This window comes from Teleopsis dalmanni, chromosome X (assembly GCF_002237135.1).
Source record: "Teleopsis dalmanni isolate 2A chromosome X, ASM223713v2, whole genome shotgun sequence".
NCBI lineage: Eukaryota > Metazoa > Arthropoda > Insecta > Diptera > Diopsidae > Teleopsis > Teleopsis dalmanni.
The window spans coordinates 47,168,941-47,189,762 of NC_051848.1; the positions used below are offsets into that span (position 1 = coordinate 47,168,941).

At 28.2% G+C, this 20,822-nt stretch overlaps 1 protein-coding gene across 1 annotated transcript in view; it reads right to left on the reverse strand.

Annotated features, from left to right (window-relative positions):
* The window catches only part of LOC119689377 (insulin gene enhancer protein isl-1), a 77,366-nt gene extending 62,143 nt beyond the window's left edge, over positions 1 to 15,223 (reverse strand). Inside the window, exon 1 of the mRNA XM_038104199.1 lies at positions 14,861 to 15,223. Coding sequence (XP_037960127.1) covers positions 14,861 to 14,993 — 133 coding nt within the window. The 5' untranslated portion in view covers positions 14,994 to 15,223. The remainder of the gene's footprint in view (positions 1 to 14,860) is intronic.
* Positions 15,224 to 20,822: the final 5,599 nt, after the last annotated feature.

The following is a 20,822-nucleotide window of genomic DNA, read 5'->3' on the forward strand; positions in this document are numbered from 1 at the left end:
TTCTTTAAAGTCGGCCGAGACTTTACCGGATTACTACATTCTAAACTAACTATTAGCATCAAAAGTTTATTTGAAAGTTTATAAATTTAAATTATTATTAATACCTTTAAAATTTTATTTTACAATTAAGAGGTTGCTCGTAATTGTGAACATTCAAAAATTACAAACTGATTTCATCATTCATTGAAAGCTCTAATATTAGACCCTTTATTAGTTCTTTATCAAGAAGAATTTTTTTTTTTTTAATTATTTATACATACATTATTAATAAACTAAATAAAATTTATACAATATGGTTCTTATACGATTGTTGTATGAAAAAACTTAAAAATATGGTACAAAAGGATAAGGTTTTTCTGTCAAAGCACATAAGCAATCCTTTAGTTCTACGTAAGGACTTTATTGTGATAAAAATTGGTCCACACTTAAACAAGGATTGTTTAACACAATTTTATTAACCATAAAATTTTTAAATTAATTTACACTTTTTTTAATTCTTATAAAAAAAATGAACATCCAAAAATTAAAACAAATGTTCAAAACTAAAACAAATGTCCAAAACTAAAACAAATGTCCAAAAATTTAAACAAATGTCCAAACACTACAACGTTTGTCCAAAAATTAGAACTAAAATTATACATAAAGAGCCAAAGAATTCATTTAATTAAAAGTAGAATGTTTAGATTTAATAATTTCTTCGTATTTCCATACTTCAAAATATGCAGATTTTTTGCCATAGAACATAAAATAGTTTATAGCAAAATCATTACGATAATGAACTTTTTTAAAAACATAATTTCTCCAAGAGTTTCTAAAATTTCTATAATTTCTAAAATCACTCCGGTACGCAAATTTATTAAGAATAAATTAAAATTATATTTAGTTGACTTAAAGTTGATATATTTTTCAGATTAATTTCAGATTATTTTTCTGGATTAAGCATTTTTAATATAAATAGGGTTTTTTTAACTGGGGGTTCTCATTAAGATTTTCTTTTGATACTCTACCCTATCCCATTTTTATAAGTATTTTAAGGATATTTTAATTAAAGCATCTAAGAGTCATTTTAGTTAATTTGTAGTAAAGAACACTGTTATGTATTTTGTAGTTCCTAAAGTGAATGTAGATATAACACACTTGTGTTTGAAATTTTAATCAAATTTTGTTTAATTATATTCTTGATTTTGTCATTATAAATTGTGAAATTTAAGATCATTAAAATTTAACATCAGCCTACGGAACATCTCACCTTATTCAATTCTTTTGAGGTTTTGACGGCATATATACTTGGATATTTCTTAAGAGCATAGTCAGTTTCAACACTATTTTCATAAACATGATTCTTTGCAAAACTTCGCCAAAAGGGTATTTGTATGATTTGACTAATTTAAATATTTGACATCGTCCACTAGTTAGCATCACCAAAACGTGATATTATTTGTCCGGGAAATTTCTTAGAGCAATATAGAACTTGCGATATGTGACATCGTCCACTTATCTTTCACATCAAATATCTTCAAAGTCACGTGAAATAGTATCAGTCAAAGTGGCATCTTAAATTAAACGTATGATACCTTGGATAATAGATCTTTTTAATCCGAAAGAGTGCTGCGAAATCTGATCCATGATATTTATAATGACATGTTTGTTGTAATAAGTTTAATTTTTATTAGTAAAAAAATGTGATATCACACAAAAAGTATTATTACCCGAAACTATATAATGTATAGTGCAGGTACATGAAATGGATAACTCCTCTCTTTATAAATGGATTATATATATTAATATGTAATATAATAAGTATAATTTATGTATATATATTTTTTTTTTGATCCATTTATTTATATCCATTTACAATCTAATCGGTATGAATGACAATAAGTTATATATATTAATATGAATCGTAATAATAGTTATTACGATGTGAAAAAGAAAGGCGCGTATGGAATATGCCCAGTGCATATCTATATATACTTTCTGTATATTAGCATATAAAGATAGTATCACCTAAAGTATTACTTTAAATTTAATTCTCAAAATTATGAGACTTTAACAAGTTTTTATCTAAATAATACTCTACAATCAGTGTAGTATAATAACAGTATATAATACCATGTACTGCACAGATAAACTTTTATGGGTATATATATTTATATATATGATATACATATCTATAAGAGTGTCATAACAATATTTTGAAATATTTTTTTTTTTTTGAAGTGAACTCATATGATAAAGGAACGCTTTTCTATTTCACTTCGAAAACCTCAGTATAAATTTATCAATTTTTCCAAATAATATTATCATCAGTCATTTTTAATTGTGCATATCGAGTTTGTAAAATAAATTGGATGATATGGAATCGCTTTGCTTTACGCCAGTAATCGATAAATAATGGATTAGCGCATATCTATGTACGTACAAATATGAGTTAAGCGCACGAGTTTAGGGTTAAGTTAATTTTGGATTGAATTATTTATGTGATATGTGTATGTATGTAAGTAGTTGCTATGAAAATTTATATTTAGAAATCACTATTTTTATGCTGACATTTAAGTTAGACATTTTAGTAAACATTTTTTAAAGTTAGTCAGTCTATTTAAATAGAACATGGAGTAGTGAGTGGTTGACTCCAAAGCGTCAACGTTAAACACAATTTGTTTGATTATTTTTTATTTTTATCTTTTTATGTTAAACAAAAACATTAAACAGTAAAAACATTAAACATTGATAATTAAAAATTAAAAATTTAAAAAAAAAATTAAAGTTAACTAAATATAAAAATACGAAATTATTATATAAATTTGAGTTGCTATTTAATTAATTTAGCGACTACTTGAGAAGTTAACAGCGATAAGAGATGGCACGCTTGTGTATCAACTTAAACGGCAGTGAGAAGCGTTTTGCAAAGCATCAAGCATCAAGCATCCAGCTTAAACCATCAAACATCAAAGCGCAATAACTAAAAAAAAACGAACTTACATGAAAAACTCATTAAAATGTTAACTGACTGGCAACTGTTGGCCAATCTGGCGAAGTAGTTACTTCATTCAGCGCTCGCCAGCTGAAGATACTATTGAACTTTCCTCAAGCACAGACAATCTTGAAGTCAAATAAGCTTTGTACACTTCAGATTCAATTCAAGTTTCGAGTTTGTTAATTTTTTGTGAATTCAACAGAAACTCAACTTATAAATTTCGCTGCTATATGGTTATTTATAGTAGTACTCGTAAAATACGCAGAAAGATTGAATTGAAAGCTAAATTCGTTAAGAGTACTGCGAGAGATGGATGCACTTTGGCACTGAGGAAAAGCATAATATTTAGTCATTTGAGTTTTTGTTCGATTTGCTGTTTAAGTACTATATAGTATGTAGCTCAAGAACGCTCCAGATTACAAAACTTTTATGCCATTCAGTATTTTTGCACAAAATTGATCTAAATCTAATGTCTTGTTGGTCGTTCTTTCACTGCTTTAGCAGAGATAACGAAAGCGAACTTATCGGACATCGAATCTCCTTAACTTTATCAGGAAAACCAAATGGTTTAATAAGGATAATATACGAAGATAACAAAGGTTAGCAACTTGCCTCTCCCGGCAAAATGTTTGAGGGCACCATAATGGGGAATACATGCCTACGAGTGGAAAGAAAAGAATTGAAAAGAAGGGATTTTGCACTGTGATCTAAAAGATCTTTTGTTCCCCTTAGTCAGATTAAAGTGTTTCTCCAAATCCGATTTCTTTAATGAATGACAGTATAGAGCCTATCATTCCTAGTATTGTATCTTTATGATCCATGAAATACCATCCTAGATGTTTCTTTCGCTTGTACAACAGTGCCGGGCATTCTCGAAGAGCACATGGTATGTAGTTTATCTCTCTTCTCTACAGTAACTGCAATGTGAGTTGGATTGATTTTCTAACTTCGATAAGTGATTATACAATCCACACGTTTTAAACTATTCTAATCTTAATCTATATCCAGTTTAGAATAATATTGATCGCATAATAATAGTACTAATAGGTCTTGGCAAATAAAAGTACCTTGTAGAATAGAAAGTAGATTAGTAGGAACTTATAGTAATGAAGTAATATAAGCACTATATATGCAGTTATACAGAAAATATATATACTTATATTTAACTAATCGGTTATGACAAATCGGTAAATTTTTTTTTTTTTTTGCTTGGAACTTTGTGAATATTTTTATATCGTCTAGAATATTTTTTACGGCCAATTAAATAGACATTAGATAATGTTTTACAGAACCACTGATTATGGATATTTAGTGGTATCTGAAATATATACGACGGTCAGCCGTATCTAAAAACTTTTATACTATAGCTCCGTTTTCTATTTGAAGCTAGATTTCTTGCCATAAATATAAAAAATAATAAAACTATTATAAATGTAATATTATTATTATAATAAAAAATTCATATTATTATTTTTATGTAAATAAAAAAAATAATGAAAAGTACACAAAGTAAAGTATATTAAATACATAAATAGTTAAAGATATACAAAGCAATTACAATAATTTTCTTTTTGCCTTTTTTTTTTTTATTGTAAATATGTTTATAATATAGGTGAAGTTAGAAAACATGTGTCATGTACAGCCTCTCCTTCCTCCTAAGAGTGTGACCGAACTAAATCATCATAACAAAAAGAAATCATAAGGGAATGAACTCCCCGAGGTATGTTGGGCCGATAGCGAAGGTGTTATGTGCAGATTCAGGCAGTTATGCAGGAATAACAGATGAGTTTTATAGAATACTAGATATTTGTGTAGCATTTTATTGATTATCTGAATTGAGTAGTGGTTTTTTTTTTATTTTTCTCGTTTTTATTTATTTGTTTTAAGTAAGGTAATTTGTTCTTTGCCTCCTTCTATACCGCCTTCTGAATAGGCTATGAAGATGAGTTGAAAGTTTTTTGCGAAGCGGAAGTTTTGTGAAAAATGTTAAAAAGTATTGTAAAATAAATTAAAAATTTATAAACTTTTGTGAAAACAACATAGAAAATTGATGAATAATGGAAGTAGTGGATAAGTTTGAATCTATTGAAGTTTTTTATCTGCAAACGCTGGCTTTAATAATTCCATCATTAAGTACGCTTTTATCAAATACATAGCTACATAAAGGTTTAAAGAAGAACTAAGATATAAGCTTAGTTAATTTATAGGTACATTAAAAGCATTTTAAATTTATTTAAAATCTTTTAATCTTATTAAATTTACAGTAGTTCAAATAACGAATCGCTTAGAATGTACAAAAGGTATAGAGAACCGTGAACCAATAAATCTATCTTTAAGGTATTATAGATTGCTCCTTTTAGGGTGAGTTAAAATAACCATAAAGTTAGCTGAAAAAAAGTGAGAAACAATATAGCCTGACAAAGGTGGAACTCTTATTACATTAATTCTATCTTTAACAATCTTGGTAGCTAATCTTCCTCTGTTTAATTTAAGTTTATTTATATATTTTATGCATTAATTCTAGAAACATCAAGGCAAATGCAATTGTTATTTACGGATAAACAACAAAAATTGATAAAATTCAAAAATCAAGCGCTAGATTCCAGATTCGTGTGTCAGCACGCGAGTCTACAGTTCAAATTTGGGCTAGAGCTGAATTCGTTACATTTGCTGTCCAAGAAATTATAAATGGACAATTAAATCTATAACTCTTACAAAAGACGGTATCTAAAGCAGCTTTATGATGTCCAAGAATTTGCTTAGATAAAAATAAAATTTTTATTCTTTTATAAATTTTCGCATTTTTATCTCAGTTTTTTTTTCTAAATCGAATTGTAGTCGTAGAAAATACAAATTCTAGAGAAAATAAAATAATAAAAATCTTGATAGAATATTTAGTTAGAAAAGAATAATATTTGTAAATACATTAATATTTAAATTGGAACAATTTAGTTTGAATATATATTATCATTGATGGATTGGTCATTAATTGCTGAAGAAATGCGATTTCAATTTCTGACCAAAATATATTATATAGTACATATATGGAGTGTTCCAAAGTAAACATAAGTATTTGATTCAGAAATATTATATATATTACATATGATGATATATTATACAGTACATATATAATAAAGTGGAATGTTCCAAAGTAAGCATAAGTATTGGATTCAAAAATATTATATATATTACATATTATATAGTATATATATAATAAAATGGAGTGCTCCAAAGTAAACCGAAGTATTTATGCATAGAACTAACAGAAAAGATATTAACTTTCCCTCTATATAATAACTGATAAAAGTTATTAAAGATATAAGAATTTTAAGGTCATCTATTTTTATATGTTAGATTTTAAACTTTTTATTTATAATAGAATAGAAAAACCTTAAACCTTTTATATACAAATAGAATATAGAAAAATTTTAAATAGTTGAGAAAGGGATTTAATCCATCGTTGCTGCTCTTATCTAATGCGGAATTATTCAAATTCTTTTGATGACAATTTTTTTAAATAAAGACTAAAATTATTTAAAGAATAAATTTTTTAATTTTTTTCTATATTTTTTAGAAAAGGAATACACAGAAATTAATATATGAAATAATAAACCATTAACATATAAATTAATTAATATAATAATTAAAATAATTTATAAATCTGGGAATGCAAAATTACGTATAATTTTCTCTCTTGACTATTAATTTTAAAAATTTTTTGTATAAATTTTTTTTATATATAAAATAAGTCAATAATTTATAACAAAGCTTATGATTCTTTATTGCATCGGTTAAAGTCGAGCAGTATAAGTAGAGAAGTAAAGTGAAAAATCTCTATTTTTTTGATTTTGCGACGGAAATTTGAATCAAAATGTGAATCTGAGGATTTACAAAGATATTTTGAATTTAAAATATAATTTCTTGTTTAAGTCAAATATTGGAAACGGAGGATGAGAGGATATTTCAAATATTTTCAGAAAGAAAAAACATTTTTGAAATTGGCGACGGAGTTTCAATCCACGAAATGATATTGAAAGTGTAGAGAGCTGTTTTCAACTTAAAAGATATATCCCTATTTTGTCAAATAATAATAGAATGATTTGCAATGAATGATTTGGTTGTATAAATGGACCAGAAAGAAAATTAAATCGGTTTCTGTTCCAAAATATTTTTATAGAAGAAAATAAATAATCTCAAGAAAATAGCGGAATCTATCTACATAAATAACAATCAATTGTTAGCAGTTGTTAACGAGCATGTGTTGTAAACCGATGCGAAAGAACGGATTGACACTTATGGATCGAATCAACACTTGAACTAACGTAACAATTGAGTATTTTCCTACAAAAACTATATGTGTTAGATTTGTTAGAATATATTTAAAAAAGTAGTTATCAATAATTAATTTTTTAGACTCATGCCAAAACTACTGAAACCTTCTAAAAATGTAAACACTTGGAATAAAAATCCCTGCTTGAGTCCTGTTTAAATTGCATTATAGAAAATATACTAATATTGTTCTAATTTCTTTAAATTTTTTAAACAATATCTTTACAATACATCAGCACAATATAAAATATTACAGGTAATCTAATTTACTCTAAAAAAACTATTTTTTTAAATAAATAGAAGAGTTTTTAACAGCGGAAAATTTTAACTTACTAAATCTTAGTTTTTGATTGATTGGATTTTCGGGTGATTAAAATATTGCGGAATACCTAACAATGCTGATCTTAAAATATATTATCTGTATTTAATCAGACGTAAACAATAACCAAGGGTTGCAGTTTTGCCCTGTCAAATTGTGTCCTGTCAAGTCATTATCTAACTGATACAAAGCTGTACTTAACTACTGTCATTTCAACATGGAATTTTATAAATTTGCAGTTTTAAGTATTCACTAACAAATTCATTACCTGTGTTTTATAAAGTAGAACGAAAGCATAAACGACAGTCATATATAATTGAGTTAACTGCTATAGTTTTCCTAATATTTCGCGGTAGTTTCATAAGTAAAACTATATTTATTTCCAGTAATATATTTTTGATTGGATTTTCAAACATATCCTTTTGTTTTTATAAGGATATATGTTAATAAAGCGAACCAGCCAAATTAACAGACATAGGCTATGTAAAAGATTTTTAATCCGATAAAAGATGTTGAAGCTTTGTATATACCATACATATATGTATATATAGATATATATAATATAATATAAGCAAATGTAGCTTAAAAATGCTTTGAATATTAAAACATGTTTTTATATTCTGACTGTTATCCTCTAAAAACCATAAAAAAAATATTTATATTTTAGATATGTAGTATTTAAAGTTAAAAAAATATTCATATTCTAAATATATAGTATTTGAAATATGATGTACAACATCTGCCCAATACACAGTACAAATTATGGAATTATTATAGAATTATTGTAAAAAAATTTAGTGGAACTTTTGTTGAAGTAATGCATATCATAGATAGATAAGTTACTGATAGTAGTGTGCAGGGGTAGTAGCAAAGGACTTTCAACGTACACGTCTGACAACTTACTATTTTTATTGTTCTCTGTATAATATAATATAATAAATTATTTTTATTTAGAAATAAAAATGAAAAGAGATAAACTCTAACGGGAATTATAATTCGATTACCGTATATTACGGTTAACTCGGATTGCACCAGAACTTTTTTACTTTTCATTATTTCGCGGTCTTATCGGCCCGATATTTCAAGCATTAAAGCACTAATCTTTTTAAAGTTTATGCGGAATGTCTCATATTATTTATCTGTAAAATGTACTTAGTTATTTTTGATTTATTTTCTACCCTATATTTTTTCAAGTTTCCGCTTTAATCACCATAGAGCAATCATAGTCCCGAAAGTCGAAACTAATTTGAAGATGACTTTGCATCTCCTAAAAACTGTACGCAGGTGTTAAGCTGTGAGTTAAAATTGATTTACATTTTTAAATAGAGATCTGCTACTGGGTCTGACCAAAAATCTATTATTTCCAATAACAATATTGTGTAAATTCAAAAACAACAATAATTTATAATAGTTAACTTAATTTATATAGCTGTAATTTATGCTTTTAAACTAAAAGCTGCACTTTTTTACAAATGGAAAAAAAAATTAAAAAAATTCGGAATTTGAATAACGCAATTTAGATATACCTCGATTTAGTATATTAACATATTATTATATTTTACAAAAAAATAAAAAAAAAATAAAAAAACTCGGAATTTAAATAACACAATTTAGATATATCTTGATTTAGTATATTAACATACAAGTCCACAGTTTTAATTTAAAGAGTTTTTTGTCTCCTGATAAGTCAAGAAACTTCATATAGATATCCAATAATTATACTTAATTTATTCAAAAGAGTTTTTGTATATAACGAAAGACCACTCATGTTGGACATTTGGCAATATTCGAACTAGTTATATAGTCGGTTGGAGAAGTCAGAGAAGGAGAAGAATCAGCAAATCATGGAGTAGGACAGAAATTAAAAATCTACTAGCTATTATTCCCTTTTCTACACGAAATAGATTCTTTGTCATATGTTAGGATATAAAACTTTATAATTCGAAATGATAATTGTATATCTGGAGAGATGAAACAATATTTTTAATTTATAACTGAAAGTGAGTTTTTAAATACACAAATTAAGTTATTAAACGACCTTCAATGTTTTAAACTGCATAATTTTTTTTTTAGTTTTTAATTTAATCCACATCTTCTGTTTGAATAATTGTTTAAATAAAATCGTATATGTACTTAACACTGATTGTAGGTTCTAAAATTTTTGCCTCACTCTACTACATGTACGTCGGTCGCTACTCTGTCACTGGCACTTTTCAAATATTGTCAACTGTCATTAATTAGATTGCTCAACTCATTAAAATGTCATTCAACCAAAAAAATGATTATATTTTTTTTTTTTATGGAGATACATGTATGGCCAGGCCATCAGATTGTATATGAAACAAAAGCTCATTGATATGTGTTTTATAAATCCAAAAACCAAAAAAAAATAGTCAAGATTTTTTGCGATATTTGAATTTTTAAAAATATTACACTAATTAAAAAATAATATATATATATGTATATGTATATATAATATTGTATGAAGTTTCTAAGTGAGTATTAGATTTTATTATAGAAATCACCTTACTATGCAGTTCAGATGTCGCACACAGTAAGTATCTCGAACAGAGTCTTGATAAAATTTATATAGTACAGTGAAATCTCTCTATTAAACGGAGACTGATAATATCAGTAATTCAGTCCGTCTGAGAAAATTCCTTGTTCAAAAGAACAGAAGAATTAAAGAATAACTAGGAACTATGAACAATTAGAGAAATGTCCGGTTAACAGCTTTTACTATACCAACTTAAACAAAATTGTTTTTTTGCAGTGCCGACTATAATCCATATTTCAGTTTACTAAGGTTCACAACCTTAGCTCTTTTTTTTTTGTAGCTAGATACAATCAACTGGAACATCAGACATGGTGAACTAGAAATGAATGTCAATGTGTGAGATACTTGGTTTGTCCAAAATAAACGCTGCACTGATTACTTTTTAATATTGCAAATAATTTAGTTTTTTATGAAAATTTATTCTAGATTTGATTTGATAATTTTGTATGAATTGTGGAATGAAAACGATTTTTTAATTGTTTGTTAATTGCTTGATGTGTGATAATATATTATAAATTATATTTATATTATTTATTTTACATATTTATTAAGTGCATTTTATTCCCTATTATTATATAGGGAAACCCTCTTTCATATCTGTTTTCGTTTTTTGGTGACAACAGCAATTTTACTCTAATTATGTTGAATTTAATATTATCAAATGTCAGCAACAAGATCTTTCTTCCTTTTCGCTGCATCACAAATGGTGAAAATCATATTTAATTTAATTATTTAACTACGTTTATTAACCAAAGTTGAATTTAATATCATCAAATATTAATAGCAAGATCTTTACTGTGTTATTTCACCACACCTTTCTCACCATAAATGATATTTCAAGTGATTATAAAATTAAAAACAAAAAAAAAAACAAGGAAAATTTATGAAATTAAACAATTGTTATTTATTTTTTATTTTTTAGTTTGGAAATAAAATATAGTTGTGTTTTCTGCAATTAGTTGAAAACTTTTCTATAATAGAACTTAGACATCTTTGATATATGTCAAATTCAAAATAAACAGATTGTGACAACGGAAAGTTGCATGTAATTTGATATATTGTAAAAATTATTTAACATACATACATTATTTAACATACATATTTAACATACAATTTTTTTTTATTTATTTAACAATAAGTTATCTTGAATAAGTTATCACAAACGTTAATGAATTGGCGCAAAACTCACCATAAGTTGAATATTTACTACTAAATACACCTCCTTATCAGTTGGTTACAACACAAGGTAATAGTAGACAGCGTAACAAATCTTGTTACTGATCAGGTATACCGAATTAAGTTAGTTATAGAGGCCCTATGCCCCACAAGAAGAAGAGCACTACAGTAAGTAAGTAATAACGTTATTAGTGCAGTATCTTAACGCTAACTCAGGTGGATTAATAGTAGTATATAAAACAGGACAATAATAATTTGCAAAACAAAAACAAAATAATAAAAGTCAACAATTATAATGTTATAAATATTTTATATTATCGGCCGTAACTCAACCTTGTGAAAATCTTATTCCGATCCATTTTTTTCTTCTGGTTAAATGTAGAAAAAACACAATCAAATTTTTATCTTTTCGATGGATCATAGACCGGTTTATAATCATAAAGAACTCGAGATCTTTCAAACCAATTTTATAAAAATCGGTTTATGAAAACGTGATATGTTTGCCAGCTCGAAAAATGGACTAACGAGAAAAGTAGGCTTAATATTTGGAGTTGTTTGAGTTCGACAAAAAAGTTTTCCATGGAAATGGATATATTTCCGAAAATCTTTCAAGATATATTTTTTTGAAATGTTTAAGGTTTAAAAATATATAAACAAAAACTATTTTTTTTAAAGACGAAATATCAGAACTTAGAAAAGTCAGCTCAGTTAAAAGTAATTTTTTTAGATGTCACTATTTTTCATGAGTTTCTATTTCTGATCATATTTGTCAAAGCCAGCATTCAAAACTTGAGAGATGAAGAAGAGTTTAAAAGTAGAAAATAAATTATATCTCGGATTTTTGAAAGGAAAATGTACCTATGTTTGAAAATATCTGCACTCGAAAGGGTGCTTTTTACCTATTGTACTTCTCATATATTAATATTTTAATATTTAGGTTCCTCCGCAATTCTAAAATTGACAAAAAAAAAAAAAATAAGTAGACTTGAGTATTTAAGTAACACAGCCGTAATTTGTGTTCCTATAACCTGATAAGCGATGCCAGGTCCGACCTTGGACATGTCAAGATTATTATATATATAAACAAGCATGGCACTCAAATTTGAAAAAAAAGAGATAAGTAGTTCCGGTGTACTTATTAGCTGGAGTATAAGTAAGTATTACTTATTCTTATTTATTGATTTATTGCTCCATACTACACAATCTGGGGCTGAGTTTATATAGCTCAATAAGCGGTCAAACACCTTCCGACACTAAACATACCAAGTTAACTGCAGTTCTTAACTTAACACAAGACTCAAAGTCACCAATGTAAGTAACTATTGACATTATTAAAAGTTTTATCAACCTAAAAAAAACATCATATGATGTGTGATGTATTTGACCGATATAGATTTAGATAACTGAAACTTTGAATTGATTTTCTTATGACGTGGCTGATATCATTAGATGTACGAAGTTCAGAGTAATAAAAATAGAAAATCCTGGCATATTACTGATGCATTATATTTAATTACTGTGTTATCAAATCAATATGAACCACACATTAAACCGCCTTATAAGTTCATCTCAATAATAGAGTTATATGTCAACAATAGAACTATATTGGAAAAAACAAACACTTTAATGAGAATGAAGAATAGATGTGGCCTCAGAATTAACGACTTCAAATTGAAAACATTTCATTAGTATTAAATAACTAACAACAAGAGAAGATTTGTAGCTACTAATGAGACAGAACTTATCGTTACTGGACATATCTATCATATTTAGCTAGAAATGTTTAATGGTTGTAGAAGATATATAATTTTTAGAATTAATTTATCACAAAATCACTAAATCAGAAACGTTGGAACAGAGCAGACTATGTTAGATTTGCTGGTAGATTGCAGAGCTCTTTATATCAACAACTTTTGACTTAAATATATAACTTAAGTGTCATTATAGAAATTCTGACAGAGCACGGTAGATTAAATTATTAGCTTTAAGAACTAAAAGTTGACTTCAGAATTTTTAAAAATTCTGAAAATTTAAAAATGAACTTTCATATTTTCTAAAGAGGGGAATGAGATTATAAACACATGCTAAGAACTTGCCCGGAAATAATGTGTAATAGAAAAGAACATCTAGGTGGGAAACCGTTATAAGTTTAAAAAGAAAGACTCGATAAAGTAGGCTTGATAATACAATTTATATAGAAAAGTGTATTCAGATAAGAAATCTCAATCCATTATAATGGCACAATAGAACTTTAGGTTGGAGTGCGGAATTACCCAACTTAATAGGAAGTTATTTTTTATCGAAGGAAATGAAACAGTGATGTAAAATTTGTTTCAAATGATTTCTACAAACCTCAGAATATTTGTATAAGATTGAAAATTCAAAATACTGTAAGTACGAGTCTTCGTTCTAGTACAACTGGAGAGCAAAACTTTCTTTATGATATATAAAAAGAAATTATAACATATAAACTATAATGAATATATTATATGAAACTATATGAAGAATATATTATTATATGAACATGTATACATTATATAGTATAGTTTTATAATACAAACTAATCATTTGATAAATAAAACCTCAAGTTTAATGAATTCAATATGCCAATATGCCAAGCTCTTTCTAATTTAAGAAGGTTATAGCATAGATTTAAGATTTGATTTTAAAACGCAAATATTAATGGATTGAATATGGCTATAATACAAGCTCTTTCTAGACGATTTCAACCTAACCGTAGGAAAAAACTTCGAATTTTATAAATTTAAGAAGATTATAGCATAGATTTAAGATTTGATTAATAAAACGCAAAGATTAATGAATTGAATATGCCTTTAATACAAGCTCTTCCTAGAAGATTTCAATCTGAGCTTAGGGAAAATATTTAAATTATTTAAATTTATAAAGATTGTTGACTAATTCAAATAAACATTGTACACTTAAGCTGCGATATGACATAAAAATGAGATTCATTTGAATTGTAAGTGTATACTTTAGTGTGCAATATCAAACACTTAAGGTTCACTTAAGTTATGTATGCATAGTTAAATGCATAACCCTTACGCCGTTTTCGATGAATAAATCTGGGTTAACTTTTTCAATTAGAACTCATTTTTAGCGCAATTTCCATTTTTAATTGGTAAATCTCGAGAGAAATATGTAACACTTATAACATTCTAGATATTTTGTCAGAGTAACCAAATTACTCCCAATATAACAACTATTTTATATAATTTGATAGCTAAAGTATGAGTTCATGTGATTTCAGTTACGATATAACTTTCGATTGGGCAATAAAATTTGTTAGATCGGGAGTTAAAGTTACTTTGAATACAGATTTACCAATCAAAAACGCCATTAGTCTCTAATATTTAGTGTTCAAACTGGATATCTAGATATCTATATATCTGCCGCCGGTTTTTATCAAAGTTTATGCTATGGTTATTGTTAATTTCTATATTAAACTTATGTTATTATCCTGGAGATGGTGTAATATACTCACTTATCACGTCATGTCCATGACAATCTAGGTCCAGGTGATGATTCATCACCAGCGACGGCTGTAATCCACTTTGACTGTGATTGTGCAGGGGTAGCTGGTGAGCCAAATGGCCACCAATCTCTGCCATTACCATATATTTGGCTTAAACAAGGCGTTTTGCTGATAATGAAACAGTATCAATGGCGAGTTAACTTCTTCACTTAGTAACTTTCCGTAGCTCACCCGGGAATTGCGAGCGCGTTAGTCTGTTAGGGACAATATCTAACAATTTTATTGGTTTACTTTCGTGAAGTGAAGTGAATAATACGAGTTTGATTTGTTTTTTCTTTAGGTTTTAGGCTTACTTTATGAACTTAACTAGCTTTTTTTTTTTTTTGTTTATTAAATTAAAGTGTTATTAGAAGTTTTTTTTTTTGATGGTTTTATGATGATTTTATATATTTATTTATTTTTCTTTTTCAACCCACTTTATAGGTTTTCGTTATGTTTGAGCAAATGCAGTATAGTATAACTTTTCCATAAATTGTGTTGAAAATTTAAATTTTTTAAGGCACTTTCAAATTCTTACAACAAAATCTTAAACATGAAATAAAATTAAAACAAATTTTTTCTTTTTTTCTTTTTTGTTAATTCATTTGACTTGTTTTTTAAAATATTTACATTTATATTTGCAAGTGTATACGCGGTTTACCCCTCTCTCGTATCGCAGAGCTGTCGAAAGCTGCTTCGACATAAGGATTTGACACAATGAAAGTTCAATGCAACGGGAAGTTAATTTCAAAGATGATAATAATAAGATAAATTTTTAAATACTGCGGCAGGCCAGCAGCTAAGCATACGACGAGCACAGGTGCGGTGCGTTTGTAAGTAAGTATCTCTTTCAATTCGTTGCTAACATTTGATTGAATGCGCTTACAATATTAAAATTGTTCGCGTTACACGCTTCCGCAAAAATACACAAATTTCTTTGCGAGCGATTTCCGATACAGAAAAATACACAAACTGGCGCACCATTTATTTTTGAACTGAACAACACTTTATTCCGTACGCCACAACCATGAAACATCTGCGACAAAGTCTCACGAACGACTAGAACAGTAACGACATTCGGTGGTACAAAATAGAGAGAAACATGAATTTGTTTCACCGTTGCGAGTTTTTCACACCGCACACCATACACCACACACCACACATCGCTTGTATTGCTGCTTAAACTGCTGCTGTGTTTTTGAGCAACCAGTGTGTGTGCCGGCCTCCCTCCTTTTTTTGTTTTTTTTCTGGTTTTTTTTGTTTTTCGAAAATCATGCTATATTGCTCACATCGTACATGTTACGTACGTGCGTTAGAACAGTCCAGCTATTTATGAGTACTGCAAAGCTGCTGACTACTCAAGTAAACGAAGTCGAATAAGAATTGGTTTCAAATGTTTATTCATTTGGTGGGGTATTGTACAATTTTTAGGTTGAGCAGCACTATTGTTGGTACTGCTGCTGCTGCTGCTGCTGCTACTTGTGCATTGCATTCTATCACAATTCGAAAAACAGGTGTTGGTTATTGGTGTTGTGTTGTGTTGTTGCTTTTGCTTTTGCTGTTGTTGTTACTGTTGGTGTTACTGTTGGTGTTGCTGTTGTGCTCTTTTCAGAATTTCTTGCTTTGTGAATATTTGAATTTGTTTTTGTTGTTATTTTTGTTGTTGTTTTTATGCACTGACGTGCACTTGCAATGGCGTCGAATCGGGCCAATCGCCTGAAAATACTTAGCATGCGCATATCTTTTCAGAGCAAATGAGAGACCAACCTCCCAATCAAGAGTGTTGTCTGGCACTTAAAAAAGAAAAAAAAAACTATAACCAGATGTTTGTAATGCGGATCAATGCAATTTTGATACCATTTAATATTTTCTCAGTACATAACGTTTCTACACTCTTCTGAGTTAGCAGTAAAAATCTGTGGTTTTCCAAAGGGTTCTATTTCATTTTCTATAGCAAAATATGTAAATTTTAGATATTTCCTTAAAGGTTCCTTTTTGAAACATAATTTTGTTCTACAATATTCCAATGTTTGAACGAAAAAAAAAAACCAAACAAAAAAAAATAATTTAAACGAGCAAAAAGCAAACTAGCACAACTGGGGAATTATAAATCGAAAAGAAAATGGAGAACAACAACTGTTGACTGAGAGTTTTTATTGATAGGTGTTTAAATGTATGTGTGTCTAAACGTCCTTTCTTTTGAATTTATATTCTTGGTAAATAAATAGTTTCCTGCTATAGCTTGCCAACTTGCCAACACAAAAAAAAAAATATAAAGTGTGCGTGTTTGTAGCTTCACAGTGTTGTATAGTCAGTTAAATATTTTTTTTTTTTCTGTATACTCTATGCATGTGTGTGTGCATTAGCTGTTGTAAAATTATTAGTGTGTGTAAACGTTTTGACAAGGAAATTCGCACCATTTGCCAAGTTTGCCGTATTTCGAACATTGTTTTTCAAAATGGTTGCACTTGGACAACATTATGCCTAACTTATTTTTCTATGTTTTGATTTTGGTTTCCTTAACCTTTCTAAATGTAGTATAAACCAAGCTGAACCAAGTATATATATATATATATGTCGGTATGTTGGTTTGTACTTATCGTACTTGCGTTTGGATCGAATAGCGGAAATTTCTGGGTTTGGTATTTTGGCTGAATGATTACTTGGTAGGGCTTTTCCCAATTTTTGTTTTTTGTTTTTTTTTGTTTTGTAAATTTTTAGTTTCATTCAGTCCTGTGTGTTCGTTGTCGGCATGGATACATCACTACATCACATTAATTTCTGATCTTTTGGCTTCATTCCATCTCTTTGTACAAAAATCTAGTTTTGGTTTACTTTGATTTGTGGTAAGTTAAATTGTTAAGTAATCGAATTTTCAAAATTCAAGATTTTTGATATTTAAATGAATCATTTTTAATATATTTTTATGTTTAAGCGATTTTAAAGGCTTCATGCAGTTTCTAAATTTTTGATATATAAACGAAACATTTTTAATATATTTTTTTATATTTAAGACCGTGTGCGAGTTCGAGTAAATTGATGGTAAATTGAGGGAAATAAGAAATTATGTCGGTATGGCAGGAAATGTTGGTATTTACCAGAATTACGAGTAGGCTAAATTAGATAAGAATTGGGTAAATTAGGTGTTACCATTGTAAAAATTTTATAAGATGTTTAGGACGTATGCGAGTTAGGCTAAGTTGCGTTCTAAATGAGGGAAATACTAAGATGAGCCGATAATGTAGTAATGTGTCGATACGAGTTGATAAATGGCTAAATGTGTGCAGTGCAAAAAATTCCAAAAAATCTCCCATTTGGTTTAGCATCAACTTAGCCTAACTCGCACACGACCTTAATAAATAAATTTGAAAATTTTTTGAAAAATGCAATAAATAAATAAATATTTACATAAGTGCAGTGCAAAAAATCTCTATTTACTTTATCTCAATTTACTCGAACTCGCACATAGCGTAAGTAATTTTTAATTATTTTTAGAGACGAAAACAACTTTTGAATTGTAGCTTTATGGAAATGCGGAATTTGTGGCTAATTGACATTTGACTATGTTTTATGATTCTTACTTCTTAGGTAATTCATTAGCTTTTGAGACCTGAATTTATCCTCAACAATAATTTAGTTAACGTTATCGCTAATGCTATTGAACATTTCAATGGAGTTTCCTGATGTTTAGCGATGCACTAATTTTTTTTTTTTGTTTTTGACCACATTTAAGTACATTTTTATAGATTTTTTTTTGCTTTGACACTGACTTTATACTCAAGGTCGGTAATATACTATTAACTGTGTTCAAAGTTTCATTTGTCTGCCTACTAAACGCTTTTATTACACACTTCTTCTCATACGCGCGCCCACACTGAGGACAAATCAGCTGTTCAAATTGTTCAAAATTTAATTAGGTCCGTCCGTTCATTAATTGGGTTAATTGAAGCGGCAGTAAAAGTGTTTTCTTAATTAGGACATATCACTCAAATTAGTTACAGGCTATTGTTATTGTTTTATTATTACTCCACGTTCATTGGTCAGTTCTAATAGCACAAGAATACTCAAACACACACACAACCACATGAGCATACACACGAGCGTAAACGACACACAAGTACACGTTCCACACGTATGTATTTATGTAAGCAAGCATCCTTTGCATGTATTTTTAGAAGTTTTGAGCAATTCTATTGAAAAGATTGGTAATCGTTTGATGTATTGTTATTGGGATTGTTTTGGTAGACAGTTTAAAATCTAATTAATATTGATCCCCAAGATGAGGTTTTGCCAGAGTTAACAAAATAATGTGATGACCTCTTTTGACTGAAACCATTATAACCATTATCTATAATTGCCATTGTTAGAGATTAAAAATTGTGTTAGTATTTTATTTATTTGAAGTCATTTGAGTTAAAATGAATTACGATTTTAATTTTAATTTTAAATTTTGAAATTGTGAATTCTATACAAATTACTATTATAGTAATAGTAATTATTATACGAGTGCAAAGTGTAGATTCTGTGAAGAGAATGAGGAATCGGTCACACATATGCTGTTAGAATGCCCTGTGCTAATGCACATACGTTATAGACTCCTGGAAATGTGTATACTTACAGAAGAGGCAATAAGACTCTGTAAAGTAGGTTTAATACTACTTTTTATTGACGCAACAGGGCTTAGAGACCTACTCTAAACTCAGAAGAGGGCACAATAGACCCGACGGTCGCAGTGCCACATCCCCAAATGATAACAATAATAATGCTATTTCGCTTCTATAGTAAAATGCTCCATTACTATTTTAGTATAGTAATGACACTAGAACAATAGCGGACACAAGAAAAAAGAAAAAAATAGATAGACAAGTGCTTACAACAATCGGATTTAAAGGTTTGCGTCAAATTTGGTCCAAAAAAATCCCTAAAACAAATTGCACATTATAAAATAATATTTTTTTTGAAGCATAAAGACTTTTTGACAGTCAGAGACGTATACACAGAATCTTTAAAAAGGAAATCCATACAAGACAGTAACTTTTTTGTAACACACAAAAGTTTTTCGACAGTCAGGTACGTATACAGAGATCTAAAATTCAAAACTAAACTCATATTAATATGAAAAATCTTAATTAAAAAAAATTGCATTATATTTTATATGAAATGGTTCGAAATATTTTAGAGGAGTTTTAACTCCAAAATGCGATCTAGGCAATCTTCTCCTTAACCTTAGAATATACAATTTCACTCACAATAGATTATAATAAAGTTTAACTTCCGGGATATCTACAAATAACCAACTAATCAATTATCTGTCAAACACAGTTAAAAAGGAATTGCTGTTTTAAGTTTTCGTAATAGGTAAATAAAAAAAAGCCGATTACTTATTGCCCAACCTAACAACTAAAGCTAATCAAACAAGAGTGTGAACTTTAAAGCAAATTTCATGCTTTCACACTTCTATACTTTTTTCATACTTCTATTTCATACTTCAAGGAATCAATAAATAATTCTACAAAATTCCAGACTTAGTAATGGATATTACCCGTTTTTTGTGGAACGTATTGAAGTACGCCTGTGTAGTTTGGACAAGAATTAGTGAATGAAAAATATATTAACTTTAACATTTCTAACTTAAACAATAACAACAAATAATAGAGTACAAATTAGAAATATATTTTAAAGTTGGGATTAAATAATTACGATTTTAAGCGAACTTTTATTAGTGACTTAAAACAAGCTTTGAGTATTATTTAAGCTTAAAACTTTTGTCCAACTCGACTTTTGCTAATAATATATAAGTCTTTGTCATACGAGTATACTGTCTATGGTAAATCAACTACCAATCTTACTATGCCATAGGTATCCACCTTGAGACGTGAGCTACTCTGAATTTATCTTAATTAATCTAATAAAATCTTGTGAACAACAAAGT